The 14,575-nt window shown below is 59.1% G+C and overlaps 1 protein-coding gene across 1 annotated transcript; it reads right to left on the reverse strand.

The window, feature by feature from the left end:
• Positions 1 to 6,144: 6,144 nt before the first annotated feature.
• Positions 6,145 to 11,616, reverse strand: TEKT4 (tektin 4). The gene is made up of 6 exons (XM_055271857.2): positions 10,896 to 11,616; positions 9,396 to 9,466; positions 8,889 to 9,032; positions 8,000 to 8,222; positions 7,245 to 7,399; positions 6,145 to 6,419 (listed from the first exon to the last, which is right to left on the reverse strand). The coding sequence occupies exons 1-6, from the start codon at positions 11,427 to 11,429 to the stop codon at positions 6,203 to 6,205; spliced, it is 1,344 nt and encodes a 447-aa protein (XP_055127832.1). The 5' UTR covers positions 11,430 to 11,616; the 3' UTR covers positions 6,145 to 6,202.
• Positions 11,617 to 14,575: the final 2,959 nt, after the last annotated feature.

Here is a 14,575-nt window from a genome sequence, read left to right on the forward strand (position 1 = left end):
TATAATCACATCCAGTTTACCCTCTGAAATTCCTTGATTGTTCTTTTCTATATCCTTGACGCTGTCGTTTTACAGACCAAATGATCTTATCTGGAATACTACAACAGTTTTCTTTTCTCAGTGCTTTTAGAATAACCTGTCAAAAACTCATCTGACTGTAGTACTACCTGCTTACAACATTTTAATTACTCCCCATTCCCTGCCGGGCTGTGTAGCTCACTTGAGCTCTGCTAGGTGGTGAGCGAATCTGGGTCCTTTTTCTGGTATTTGAATTCAGTGCTACACAGGTTACTGGCTGGGTTGACAATCTCAAATTGTAAATCATGAGTATTCTATGCAGATAGTTTGTCACGATTTACAATAAAACATTGACATTTGTGTCAAAGATCGTGGTGATGTGAGGTTGGGTACTGTCTGTGAGAATTAATTGAGGAAATTTAAATTATGTGGTTTTATTCACATATAGTGTATAACAACTAGTTAAGGGATAGATGTCTTCTTATCTGACTTTAAAGTAGCTAAGAGTGGATCATTGTGATTGTTAAAGTTCTGGGAACCATGGCTATTTTCTGAAAATACCTCAGTGATGACAAATAAATGACTACCAGCCTATCATAACATTAGGACTCCAGTTCATCCCTTTGCTTCATAAATGTGTCTTTTCCTTTTGTGTATATTTGCTTTAGTATAGAAAATAGGTTTTCTTGATTAGAAATCTAAGGAGAATAAATTGAAAACTGGAGATTTTTCTATTGCTTTGAATTACTAAAAGTTAGTGTAATTTGGCAGTATATCCCTGTGCCATTATTGTCTCTCCGGTAAGTAGATGGTAGGCCTTTGGGTGATTAAATTTTTTTCCTATTTTGCTTATTTAATGGGCATGTGTTTGTATTAAAAAGGGGAAATAAACAGGAATGTAGAAGATGTTAACTAATCGTGAAAGTTATTGGGAAGGGTTACCTAATTTAAAAGTTGGCCAGGCATGGCAACACTGCGTGTAGTCCCGGCTATGGGGGAGGCTGAGGCAAGAGGATGCCTTGAGCCCAGGGGATGGAGGTTACGGTGAACTATGATTGTGCCAGTGCACTTCAGTCTGAGGGACAGAGCCGGATCCTCTCTCAGAAAAACCTAGACAATGACAAACAGAGAGAGGAGCCTGGAGGGATTGAGCTATATTAGTGTCCGGGGGCTGCTGTAATGATGGCTTACAGGAATTTATTCCCTCACAGTTCTGGAGGCCACCAGTCCAAAATCAAGGTGTGGGCAGAAATGCGCTCCCTCTGCAGACTCTTGGGGAGGATCCTTGCTTCTTCCAGCTCTGCGGTTGTGGTGCCTGCAGCCACTGGAACCAGCTCTGCATGGCTCAGACCTGGTGATGAGGACACAGCTTCTCAGGTGGGCAGCCACATCCCCAGGGGCAGCCTGTGGGCCTGTGGCAGGGTGGGGGCAGGCAGGGCAGGGGCTCCCCATGGTTGCGCCTGAGCTCCTGGGGCTTGTGGAGAAAGACGGGTGGATGCACACATACTGCAGCTCCCTGGATCTGAGACTTGGTTTCCCTACCTGTGAAATGGGCACCCGTGGCAGCTCAGAAGTGTCTGGGAGCATCCCCTGTGGCGGAAGGTGGAGGGGGGCTGCTGGGGCACAGTCATGGGAGACCCCAGTCCCCCTCCCCATGTGCTTCCCTCAGTGCTCCCTGATGCCAGCAGAGCTGTCCCCGAAAAGAGAGGGGCGTTCCTGTGAGTTCCTTGTGTGGGGGATGGGTCACAGAGACTCCCCAAGTGCAGGGCAGGGTGGAGGGAGGCTGAGGGGTGGTTGAAAGGCCAGGAGACGAGCTCTCTCGAGTTCCTCGGGTCTGGGTGGCCTGGGGAGCATCCGTTTGGGCAGGCAGCTGGTGGAGCTGGTGGCTGAGCCACTGTGGCTCGGGGTCCCCATGCCAGGCCGGAGTAGGGTGGGCAGGGAGAGCGGAGGGGAGTGTACGGGGCAGGACAGCGTGTCTCCTGGACAGAAACAGCCCTGGTCACTCATGGCTGCAGCATAGCCATGGCGACAAGAAAGTGCTGCTGTAGGCCGGGCGCGGTGGCTCACGCTTGTAATCCCAGCACTTTGGGAGGCCGAGGTGGGCGGATCACGAGGTCAGGAGATCGAGACCATGGTGAAACCCCGTCTCTACTAAAAATACAAAAAAATTAGCCGGGCGTGGTGGCGGGCGCCTGTAGTCCCAGCTACTTGGAGAGGCTGAGGCAGGAGAATGGCGTGAACCCGGGAGGCGGAGCTTGCAGTGAGCCGAGATTGCGCCACTGCACTCCAGCCTGGGTGACAGAGCGAGACTCCGTCTCAAAAAAAAAAAAAAAAAAAAAAAAAGAAAGTGCTGCTGTACATTGTGCCCCTGGGGCTGGCTCCCAATGGACACCCAATAGCATCTCCTCCACTGTACTGTGGGATGCTGGCAGGGGTGCTGGGCACTGGGGGAAGAGCCTTGGCAAGCCCTTCCCTCCCTGGGCATCAGACCTTGGGCTCCTGGATGCCTGAGTTCATGTGGCCGATTTTTCCCGTGGAAGATGTTTCAGGTGTTCCCAGAAAATGGGGAGGGCCCTAGGGGGTCAGGATTGTATTATTAAACCCGGAAAGTCTGGGATTCCATTTTTAGCACAAGTCAGGCAGCCCATGCGTCCCAGCCCAGCGGCCAGCCTGTGTCGAGGGGAGTGGGGGCCTGAAGGAGTGAGGCTCCTGTTACCTCAGCCTCCACTGCAGCCAGCCAGGGTGGCCAGTGTGGGCTGGACAGTGGGCACTGCACCAGGGGCACTGGCGCTGACCTTGAGCCATGCATCTGATGCCTGTGAGAGTGATCTCTAGGAACCACTGTACAAGGGGGCAGATGAGGGAACCCTGACATGGGACAGCCGAGGGTGACCCCAACACGGAGGGGGGCAGCTGTGTCCAGGCTCCACTGGATTCCGCAGAGGACAGAACACAGCTCTGACTCTAGGGTGTGGGGTCACTGAGGGTTAGGACAGGCTGGGGTTGGGAGAAGGCCATGCTGCAGCTGGGGCACATCCCACCTGCACCCCTCAGATGGCAGGGCCTGGCCCTCTCCATCCCCACCCTGACCCGGTCAATAACAGCCATGGGCCAGCAGCCCCCAGCAACCCCTCCCTCCCTGAACTGCTGGGGACAGGAGGTATCAGTGTCTTCCAGGCGAGAGCTGCTGGAGCCTTCTTTATCCTTGTGCTAGAAGCCCAGGGTGGCTGGGCTGTGGGCCCAGTGTGGGGAGAGGGGCCTGAGAACAGCCCAGGGTGGGTGTCCACTTTCCTGCCTGCTGTGGAGGACTGAATCACCCCTGGCCACTCTCCCAATCCCCAGGAGCCCAGATGCTTCCTGGAGGAAGCCACACCTGATCTCAAAGCCAGAGTTCCTCCACGGGTAGGAACTCAAGGCCAGGCCAACAGGGACTCCACAGAGGGGCCTGTGGGTTAGCAGCAGCTGCCAGTGTCCAGATGGCCTCAGGGGTGGGGGTTGGACAATCTGGAGGTCAGCAGGGAATTCAGCATGAGGAGATGGCCCTTGGGGTTCTGGCCCAGCAGCCCCAAGTGCTGGCTCTGCACTGAGTCATGAAGCTTGCAGGCCAGGGGCACGTTGGCCTCTCTCTAGCTAGGAGTGACCTCCGTCACTGCTGTCATTAGCCTCCCCTGCATCAACCTGTCCTTGGGGTAGAAGCACAGTGGGCGCAGGGACCCTCAGGCCTCAATTTTCCCTGCTGTAAAATGCATGTGATGGCGAGGCTGTCATGAGGCCTGAAGGAGTTAAAATGTGCCATGTGCTCAGGATGGCACCTAGCTCGGCGCCTCCTCGCCTGGTGCCACCATCTGGCATCAGAGATGAAACACTTCTCCCAGGCCCCCTCCCCTGGCACCCCCCACACTCAGCTCTCCATCAGCCACCCCCTCCAGGGTGGGACAAGGAGGTCCTGAGCCTGATGGGGACCCGACAGGGCTGGGCAGCACCACCTGGGCCTGGGCGATAATGGGAGCCTGAGTGTGGGGTCTGCGTGGAGGGAGCCATTGTCTCTTGGGCCTCTTGATGGCTACTTCCCTAGAGTCCGGGAGAAGCACTGCTGCTCAAGAGGGGACAGTGCCAGCAGCTCCCTCTGGGGCTGGGGTGGGCACAGAATGGTGGGGCCTCACCCCCACCCACCTCCCATGGAGGTTCCTGGCTCTCCTGGGGGACTCCTTGCTACTGTGCTGAGGCTGGCACCAGGGCTGACCAGGCCCAGGATGGTGTTGGACCACCTGCATCCCCCCGCAGCAGGCAGGGAGGGCTCTGCAGCCAACCACCTTCCATACCTGACCCCTCCCTGGCCATCGTGTCTAGGGTGGCAGGGAGTGAAGCCCCCACCCAACAACCTCCCCCAGCTCAGGGGCCTTTGAGTTCACCAGCATCTGCCTCACTGCAGGTTTCCCCTGTGCTGGGGGTGATTGCTGGGAGATGGTTCTTTGGTGTTCCCTGGGCAGGTCATTGCCTCAGCCCTTGCCTGGTGTCCTGGAGCAGCTTTAAGGAGCTACATAGATAGGACATGAACTGTCTGCAGCCCCCAGGTGAGGCTTGGCTGCTGTGTCTCACTGCCTCTGCTCCTGGCTGTCAAAGCCCCATGGTAACAGCATCCAGGGTGAATTTAAATGGCACCCCAAAGAATAAGAGTGGGCCTGGTTGTCACTGTAGTGACTAGTGGCTTGCAACAAGTAGTGTGGCTTCTGTGGTGATGGGAAGTGACATTTCCCCCTGAATCTGCACTGGAGAGAAGGCCCTGGAAGCTTTTAGTCTCACCCTCCAGGGTCTGGGTCTGCATCTCTGAGAGTGGTCAGGTGGGCAGAAGAATGCTCGCTGCCCGGCAGTCGGGTTTGGAGCTGGGGAGGGCTGGGCCTGGTTAGCAATGAGCCTATTGCAGTGAACCAGAGCTCAAGATAAAGTGAGAGGCCCAGCCCAGACACCTCCTTCCCTGGTCCCAGCCCCTGTGCCTTGGCCTGTGCGGTGGAAGTCAGGCTGCCTCCTCCAGGAAGCCCTCCCTGCCCTGCCTACTCACACACAGCCTCTCCCAGATTTCTCCCTATCCAGGCTGAGTAGGATTCCCAAGAAGCCTCCTCCCCGAGGCAACTGCCTGCAGTCAACATTATCACCTCCCCCAGTGAACGGCAGTAGTGTTTTTCGCCTTCAGCAGTGGCCTCTGAAAGGCTCCTAGCAGGTAGGGGAAAGAGGTCTGAGTTAGCCCCACGTGAAAGGCAGCCCATGCCTCTCCTAGCAATCCCCAGCAGCAGCTTCCTCCTGGCTGACCCCACCCAGCTCACAGAGCTGCCTAGCTGGGTGTCCTTGTGGTTGACTGGGGGGAAGGGACTGTTATCTCCCAGTCCCCTCCAGGCTGAGACAAGAGCCCTGTGGGCCTGGATCTTGGAGATGGGACCCCCACCCACATGCTCTCCTGGTGGACGCCCACCCTGGGCTGTTCTCAGGCCCCTCTCCCCACACTGGGCCCCCACCCGGGAGGGAACTCCATGTACTCCTGTCGATCTGTCCATCTGAGCCTCAGGGGTCCTGGGCACTGAGAGTTGGGCTGTGCTGGGCTGGGCTGAGCTTGGGTACGCACTGTCATTGGGAATAGAGAGGGGATGCTAAAGTGGGTGCTTCTGGGTGGGGCCTGCCTGGAGGATCACCCCAGCAGGTGCACCCAGCAGCCAGATGAGTTTCTAGCAGAGTAAGCGCCCTGTCCACAGGGGTATGTGAGCTGAGGCTGGGGACCTGGAGGTGCAGGGGGAGGAGTTGGGGAGATGCAGAGGTCTTAAAGATGTCCCAAGGCCCTAAGACCCTGGTGAAGGAATGGAGGAGCCAGCACTGGTGGGGAGGGGGAGCTGGATGGCCTGGCTCTGAGCTGGACACATGGTCTGTGCCCACACCTGAGCTGTGCTGTGGAGCCCCAGTCCCCACCTGGGCATGTCCTGTCCTCTGAGGCACAGGGATTCCTGGTCCTCGGCTCTGACCCCTCGTCTCCCACTGTTGGGATGATGAGTCCATAGGCAGAGCCAGCCTCACAGGGGACCCAAAGGCCAGTTCAGATGGACAGCAAATCGAGGTCCCACCGGGCACACACACACACTGTGCAGAAAGCTAATGCGCTGTTTATTTGGGGGATTGTGGGGAAGCACCGTGCCGCTGCTCACTGGTAGCCAGCCAGCTGCAGGATGGTGGGGTAGTGAGTACGATGGGCCATGCACTTCTGGCGATCTATGAAGAGACTGTTGGTCATGGCAGCGATGTCCTTCTCCAGGCTCATGTGTGTGTCCTCGAGGTTGCGCAGGGACTGCTCTGCTTCTAGAAGCTTCTCCCGCAGCGCTGTGAGGGACATGTTCAGCTCCTCCACCTCACTCACCAGCCTGGGGGTGTTGAGGGGTGTGAGCCGGGGCTGGGAAGGGCAGAAGTATGCACCTACCGGGGTGCAGGGGACCCAAAACTCCCAATGGGAGCTGGCAGGAGGTCCTGGGAAGACTCCATGAAAGGACCCCACCAGGAAAGCGGCTCTAGGGCAGAGCATAAATTACGAAGGTCCTCCCAGGGAGCGCAGGCCTGAGTGGGAATGAGTGACCCGCATGCAATCTCGACCCTGGCAGAACAGGACCAGCCTCAGCCGACCAGGCTCAGTTCTTTCCATTCCTGATGTTTGACGGAGGGAGGCCCCCAGTTCCTTGAAGGAACTGAGGGGCAGAGAAGGAAGAAAGGTATTTAGGCTCAGAAGAGGCCACTGGGCATCTGTTAACAAGGGAAACAAAAGGACGGCCCATCTATGCCTGAGCCCAGGTGTAGGTCATACTTTCCACCAGAGGTGTGGACAGCACCCTCAGGGCAGCAGGGAATGGCCCTGCCTGGCCTCTCTGGCCCTGTGGCGTCCTGGAGCTCACCGTGTCTGAAGGAGCTTCCTCCCGGGAAGATGAGGTAGCACAGGGTGGGGTGAGACCACGTGGGCACAGGTCCCTGGTACTGGGAGCACCCCCCAACCCCGACCTGCCCAGTGTCATATCTATGTCTGTGTGTTTAAGGCATGCTTGTGTGTTGCGTGTGGCCCCACAGTCTCCCTCCCCTCTTAGCACCTGGGGGGGATGCGTGTGTGGGGGTTGGGGTGTTTATTGGAGGCTGAGATCAGAGAGTAGCAGGGAGGAGGTGGACGGGGCCACCTGGGACTGCCTCAGAGGCCCAGGCAGCACCTGAACTGGGCTGCGTCTCGGCACAGCTCCACGTTGGGCCGGTGCCAGCGCAGGTACAGCCGGGTCTGGGCGACGCGCAGAGGTGCCTCCTTGTCCTTGATGGCCTGCTTCAGTGCCGCCACGTTGTGCTCCTGATCTGTGATTTCCCGCAGCGTCTGCAGACAGGACGGTGCCCCTTGGGCCTGTGCTCCCATGCCCGGGCATATGGAACGCCGAGACCAGGCTGGTCCTACCCAGGTCCTGGGGCTGTGTCCAGAGGGCAGTCCTGACCAGTGGCCCCGGGGAGGCGTGGATGAAGGAACAATGTGCACGGGGCCCCCATCAGGCTCTGGAGAGTCAGGCAGCCTGTTGTCCCTTAGCTCTGGTCCAAGAACCCCCATCCTTGGTGGTCACCAGGACCTGAATCCTGCTCAGGGACTGGGGACTCAGAGGCGGTAAAGGCCACGCTGAGACCCTAGAGTCAGAGCCCTGCCTGCCAGGCCGGGACTCTTGGGGACCTCCTGGGCGGTCAATGCTCCCCAGACCACCTCCTGCCTCCATCCTCCCCACAGCTCCTCCTGCTCAGTCATGGGGATGGCAACACCCACCGATCATACCCAGTGTCACCTGGTTTCACATAGGTTTACAGAGAGGCAACACTTGCTTCTGGGGTCCCTTGGGGTAAATGGGGCAGAGGAGAGAGGTGTTGAGGGCCCAGGCCAGGTGATGAGAGTGGGCAGGTGCGGGAGCCGTCTTCGGGGTTCAGGGTGCCCCACCTTGTGCAGGTGGTGCTGCAGCTTGTGCCGCGCGTCCTCCAGCTCCTCGCAGCGGCGCCCAAAGGCCAGGTTCACGGCGTCGCATTGCAGCCGCAGGTCCTCGGAGGTGTCGCGAAGGATGCAGTCCACCAGCACCCGCAAGTTGGCGGAGGCCAGGCGCTCGCGCTGGGCGCGGCACAGATTGTCCTGCGTGAACTTGGCCCAGGTCTCCGGGGTGGAGGCGCTGTGGGGCGGGGTACAGCCAGGGGAGGGTCGGAGACGCTCTGCCAAAGGCTGGGGGCCCTGCCGCGCCCCCATGCCCTGTCCACGCCCCGTGCTCCTGGAGGACCTGCATGGACCCTGATGCACCCCATGCCGCCCCACGAAGCCCAGTCCCCCGGGCTCCCTGCCCCCGAGTGTCCCCCGCCCACAACTCCCCTGAGTTCCCCCACACCCTACCCACCCCGAGCGCTTAGTCCCCTCGTGCCCCCGCGACCCCGTTCCCAGCACCGCCGCCCCCAAGGCCCCCTCTGCAGGACCTCCAGCCCCCGTAGCCTCTCTTCCCTAGTACCCAGCGCCCGGTCCCCTTCTCGCACCCAGGAGTTTGCCGCGCTCCAGTGGGCGGTGGTCAAGCTCTCTCTGCTGGCCTCGGGCGGAAACGCAGTCCTGCCGGCGCCTGGGGCTGACCCCATCCCACCCTGTCCTGTCTCCCCGCAACCAGGCTGTGCAGGACCTGGGCACTTGAGGGGGTCTTGCTCGCTTGCTCATGCCAGGGGCAGACAGTTGCCCAAGTGCCCTCGGGGGCGAGGGCCTCCGGGCCAGGCTGGGGGAAGCAGCGCTGCTGGGGCCCCCAGGCAGAGGGAGGCGAGACCACAGCCAGGGCAAGCGCAGGGGCAGAGCTGGGGCCCACCTCTCTTGGAAGGTGGTGGAGTGCGGATGAGCCTGCACCTCGGTGCTCTGGCTGTGGTGGCGCCCGCAGGTCTCGTCGATGTTGTAGGCCTCCAACTTGTCCGACCAGTCCATCTCGCAGGTCTCCTTGTGCTCCCGGTTCAGTCTGAGGCGGGGTTGGGTAGGGCCTTGGTGTGTGCCCAGGGAGGACCATTCCCCCTGCAGGCTGGGCCTTCATGCCCGCTTCAGGAGGGAGCTCTGGGCCAGCCTGTCCCAGGCGGCCCTCGTGCTCAGCAGTGACCAGGTGTGGTGGCCCAGGCTGGGAGGCTGCAGATCAGATGTGGGACTGGGCTCTGGCCACTCAACCTCAGGCTGGGCCGGAACCTCCCCCACCCAGCTCTGCGCTCCCACTGTGACCTGGGGCAGCCCCTGCCGGCTCTGAGCCTCAGGGTCCTGACGTTCAATGCCTTGCCCCACGACCAGCCGTGGGTGGGGTCAGGAGTCATCCCTCGGGCAGCCCTTGACCCACCGGATCTGGCTCACTGCTTGCATGATGGTTCTCTTCAGCAGTTCCTGAATGTTCCGGATGAGTTCGGCTTCCTGAGGGAGGAGATGCCCTGAGCACCAGAGCCTGTCCCTGGTGAGGATCCCAGCAGGCCCAGCTGCCGCAGGCCTTGGTCAACACCTGAGCAACCAGAAGGAGCTGAATGCTGGGCCTGAGCTCTGACTATGGAAGCTCTGCTCTCTCACTGGGTTTATCTTGGGCTTTTGGGCATTCTCCTTGGTGGGTTGTAAGTGGGGTGTTTTCCTCCAGGGCCTTCTGTGGGCTGCTGGGAAGGTCCCTCCATGGCAGTTCCCACGCCCCAGGCTTTAGGAGTCATCACTGCTGCTCACTCAGTGCACCCAGGAATGTTGGCCAGCCCCTGGACAGCCCCTGAGGACTCAAACTCTGGGGTCCCAGATGCCCGCCCAGGCTGCCCCTCAGGGCTCTGTGCTGGGAAAGGCCATCCTTACACCAAGAACAGGAGGACGACCCTGTGTTTCTTCTTACTGCCTGGCCAGTTTAATTTTCTGTGTGTAGGAACAAGCCTTTTCCCTGTGATTGGGGTCTTTGCCTCGACCACTGGCTACCTCCTTGTGTGCCAGGGCCGGAGTCCTGCACCCCTCTGTCCCTGGGTTTGCCTCTTCCTGCACTGTGTCTCCATCACTCGGCAGGCACCGTTGGTGCGGGCAGAGGGTTTTTGGGAGCTGCAGGAGTTCTTGAGGCACTGAGAGGGTGCAGGGGGAAGGGCCTGCAGAAGGGGAAGGGAGGGAGGAGGGAAGGCATGAGGGGAGGGAGGGACTCAGGGTTCTTGCCTGAGCTTGGGGGTATGGCAGGAGACCAGCTGTCCCCACCCCACATCTTTTACAAATGTCTACAGGCCTGTAGTGGTTCTCAGGGAGGCCCCAGGCTCTGAGAGATCAGATAATTCTCTAGAGCCAGCATCAGGGCCAGGACTGAGTTACTCTCTCACCCTATGGGGCTGCCCCACAGACAAGCTGGGCTAGATTGGGAAGTTACAGGGGACATGGAGGAGAGGGGACCTGTGGGTGCAGATCTTTGTGGCCCCTGCTCTGTATAGGATGAATGGGAGCGGTGGCTCCCAGCCCACCCCACCCTACCTGTCCACACCCGCAGTGCTGGCCCAGGCCTGGGTTTTCACCTCGGGAGCAACTGTCCCAGCCAGGGACGGTCTCTGGAGAGGTGCCTTGTGGCTCAGCCCAGGGAGCCCAAGGTCAGGATGGCTGTGCCAGGACTCAGAGGGATTGGAGGACAGGAGGAGAAACAGCTGCTTGGAAGTCAGGGGACTTCTGGGGCAAAGCTGCCTCCTGTCTGTCACTAAGGGGCCAGATTTGGGGACTCAGTGGTCTCACGTGCAGAGGGCCGGGCTCCTGCGTGCTTGCAGCAGCCACGTGGCTTGTCCACATCAGCTGCCGGGGCCCCTCTTCTCTGCGCCCACAAGTCCCGGCCACCCAAGGCTGCTGGCACCTTCAGCAGCTCCGTCTCCACATGGTCGCGCACGAGGTTGGGATGCTGGCGGCGCTCACGGCATTGCAGGTTGTCAGTGGCGATGGAGAAGGGCACCTCCGTGGCGTCCAGGGCGCGCTCTAGCCGTTGCTTCTGGGCCAGCAGCAGGTCGGTCTCCGCAGCCAGCGCCTCCACCTCGCGCTGCAGCTCCGACTTCCAGCCGTGCGTGTCCTGCAGTCGCTCGCCCACCCTGCGCGTGGAGTCTTGCTGCGTGCGCTGCGCCAGCGCCTGGGTCTCCGCGGCCAGCTGCTGGCTCTCGTGCCGCTGCCGCTCCGACTGGTCGCAGTCGGCGAAGGCCTGGTGGTAGCGAGCATGGCAGTTCTGGAACCACTCCTCCAGCAGGTACTTGGCGGTGCGGAAGCCGGCGGTGGCCAGGCCGGAGGACGTGTAGGCGCCCGTGTTGCGGGCCACGTCGTACTCTTTGCAGGGCAGCTCGCAGGGCGGCACAGTCTGCGGGGCCGGCTCTTTGGTTAGGAGCACATCCTTCTGCGCCATGGTGCCCGCCGCCCACCAGGGCCAGGGGAATGAGGTGTGTGTGGTCAGTCGGTTGCGGTCAGCCCAGTGCGGTCAGCTGGGCAGGTCCAGCGGCTCAGTCCCAGAGCAGCACGCGGCTCCCAGTCGCCTGGGGGACACTGTAAACCAAGAGCTTCCTGTTGCTAAGAAACGGGATCCCTTCTCCAGTGGCTGCGGGAGGGGGCATTCAGGATGGCGAGCAGAACTGCCCTCTTAAAGGGCCAGGCAGCCCCAGCCCCGCCATCCCTGCCCCCGCCTCGGGGCAATCAGCAGTGGCCAAGGGTTCCTGTCACTTAGAGGATCCTGGGGCCAGCCCGTCTCCAGCCTCTGTGTCCCACCCTTAGGGTTCAGGGTGTGGTTGGGGACCTGCTGCCCTGGCCCCTTCCTTGATTCATCCGTTTGTTCCTGGTTTGCTCTCTGATCTCGTCCTGTGCGGAGCTCCGCGCTCAGGGTGAACAAGACAGAGGAGGCTCTGCCCACTTGCAGCCCCCTCAGGGCAGAGGGCTGTGGCTGTCATGTGGGTGTTGGGTGTGCTGACTGATAGTGTTACTTGATGCCGTACAGGTGGCTGCTCTCCCTGCCCTCCTGGCCCAAAAGCAGCCTGGTAGCACAGGGAGGGTCCCAGGCCAGGCCCCCTCGGGGGCAGTCTGAGGCAGTTCCTGCAGGGACTCTGCTCCATCTGCTCCTGGACCTAGTGCCTGAGAGCCAGGCCCTGGCCTCTGGCCTCCTCCTCCCAAGTCCCAGCCAGGGTTCCCTCAGGCTGGGCACAACGGGGAGGGAGTCTGAGTGTGCTCTTCGCTGGGGAGTTGAATTCAGCCTCTGGGTAGGTGTCCAGAGTCAGAAGCCCAAATCTGCCCTACAGGGCGGAGGCAGGTCCTGTGCTGCGGAGGCTGCCCTCAAAGCCACCCAGGGCCAGGCTGCCTGGCGGAGGCTGGATGGGCAGGAAGCGTCCCAGGACACATGGGAGTCCCCCAAACCTGGGGCCAGGGGAGCCCCAGCCTAGGCGCGATTCCCCATTCGGCCAGCGGAGGGCGGCCTTGGCCTGGCGGTGAGAAGCCTGCGGCTCCTGGCTGGGCCTCCCCTCAGCCTGCCTGGAGCATGCAGTCCTGGGGACCCCCAACCCCTCCGGCCACCTCTTCCCTGAGAAGCCCCCCACCAGAGAGTCCTCACTAGGAATTCCATTCCCCTCCTACAGCACAGGCCCCTGGGCCCCTGTCCTCTCCACCTCCACCCCCTCTGCCTCCTTAGTCCGTGCCCTCCAGCCACAGGAGCCAGGGCTCCTCCTGGGCCATTCCCACCACCCTGCCCAGGGTCTCTCCAGCCCCACCGTGTGCCCGCCAGTGCCCTCCTCCTGGACCTGACCTCCCCCGGTCTTGACCTCTCCCACGGCCAGAACCCTCACTCCATGCTGCTGTCACCATGGTGCATCTGGCCTGACACAGCCTCCTGATGGGGCTTTGAGGACAGCAGCCCGGAGACTTATCCCAACCCCAGCCAGAACCTGTGGCAGGTGACCTAGGAACCTCTTCTCACTGTCTGTCAAGATTGGGAGGTCAGGGGACCTCCAGGGGCTGGTGTGGTCTGAGAAACATCCTCGAGCCTTGCTGTGACGCAGTTTCCCCAGATGGCAGCAGGCTGCAGCCCACGCAGGGCAGCATGCCAGGCTCCACCTTTTGTCTGGAACCTGCATCCACTGGGCACCTCTCTGTAGGCAGAGCAGAGCAGAGCTGCCAGTGTTTGTCTCCTGATCTGCAGCCCCAGGAGCCCAAGGGACCACCTGAGCCCAGGAGAAGGCCTCTGGGCCAGAGCCCAGCTCTGCGAAGTGGGAGACCTCTCAGCCTCCATTTCCAGGTGCACTGAAGTCGTTGGCAGGGGTGCTGCCTGCTTGGGGCTCCCAGACTAAGGGAACATAGATTCACCTGGTGACTGCAATAGGCCCTGCAGGCTGAGGCATAGGATTTGACCAAGGATGCATCAGAGATAGGAGACTGGGCCCTTACTCCTGTCAGCTGCAAACTCCAAAGCCCCCAGCCCTCTCATGGGGTGAAGACGCCCTGAAGGACACTCCAGTGTGCTCCCACCTGTGGGTTCTGCCAGCCAGAGAGTGGGACCCTCAGGCCACATGTGTCTTGTGGGATCTCAGCTTCAGGGACCCCAGGTTGCTGGCAGCTCCCTGAGACCTGGGTCAGGGGGTGTCCATTAGAGCACCTTGGTCAGGACCCAGAGATGGGGAGGGCAGGGCTAAGATCACCCGGGCAGTCGGCATCTCCAGAAAGCAAGAGGTGGGGCATGGCTCTGTGACAGATGTTCCTGTGACAGATGTCCCTGTGACAGGGACGATTGAAGGGACAGAGGGGTGTGCTCAGGGGCTGAGGGGCAGATGAGGCCACCAAAGGGCACCTTGGATACTGGATGGCCCCAGGAAGGCCCCTGAACCCCATCCTGATTGATCCGGGGCCAGTGACCTTGGCCCAGACTGCAGGCCTGGGGACTCGGGTTCCTTTAGTTTCTTAAGAAACTACTATACTCCTTTTTGGCATAGTTGTACGATTTTACATTCCCGCCAGTAATGTGTGAAAGCTCCAGTTTTTACTCATGCTCCTCAGCATTTGATGTTTTATTTTTTATTTTAGCCATTCTGATATATATGTGTTAGTCATTGTGGTCTTAATTTGCAAATTTCTAATGACTAATGATATTTAACATCTTTTCCTGTTCATAATTAAATACCATCTGTATTCCTTTTCACATATCATTAGCACAACCATGAAAAATCAGAACAAAATTTTTCACATAAAAATTTTTAGAACAATACTCAAGGGAAAAGGTGTTTATTTAGAACAATGAAAACAATGAGACATTAACTTCCAGCTTAAATAAAATTGATTGTGTGCATAAAAATGGTGAAAATGTTGGACTTCCTTGGCAAAAGAAGAAAGGGGAAGACTTTATATTTTCTGAAATAGTATTCATCATTTGTCTTTGGTTTGTTTATTATATGTATGATTTTGAGAAAATGCATCAAAGATATAACTTTCTGGTGTTTGCTTTGATATTATCCTTGCAAACAGAAAAGTTGGCACATGTTTCTGTATAAAACTGGTCAAAGTTGGCCTAGGAATGCTATT

This window comes from Symphalangus syndactylus, chromosome 3, assembly GCF_028878055.3.
Source record: "Symphalangus syndactylus isolate Jambi chromosome 3, NHGRI_mSymSyn1-v2.1_pri, whole genome shotgun sequence".
In the NCBI taxonomy this organism is placed as follows: Eukaryota; Metazoa; Chordata; class Mammalia; order Primates; family Hylobatidae; genus Symphalangus; species Symphalangus syndactylus.

Bases quoted from the DNA above. Each gene is read 5' to 3' on its own strand.
- TEKT4 (XM_055271857.2), bottom strand. From the start codon at position 11,429: ATGGCGCAGAAGGATGTGCTCCTAACCAAAGAGCCGGCCCCGCAGACT. The intron at 9,033-9,395 runs GTGGGTCAAGGG...ACCCCGCCTCAG, and splicing joins CAAGCAGTGAGCCAGATCCG to ACTGAACCGGGAGCACAAGG. The intron at 8,223-8,888 runs GTGGGCCCCAGC...CCCGCCCCACAG, and splicing joins TCCACCACCTTCCAAGAGAG to CGCCTCCACCCCGGAGACCT.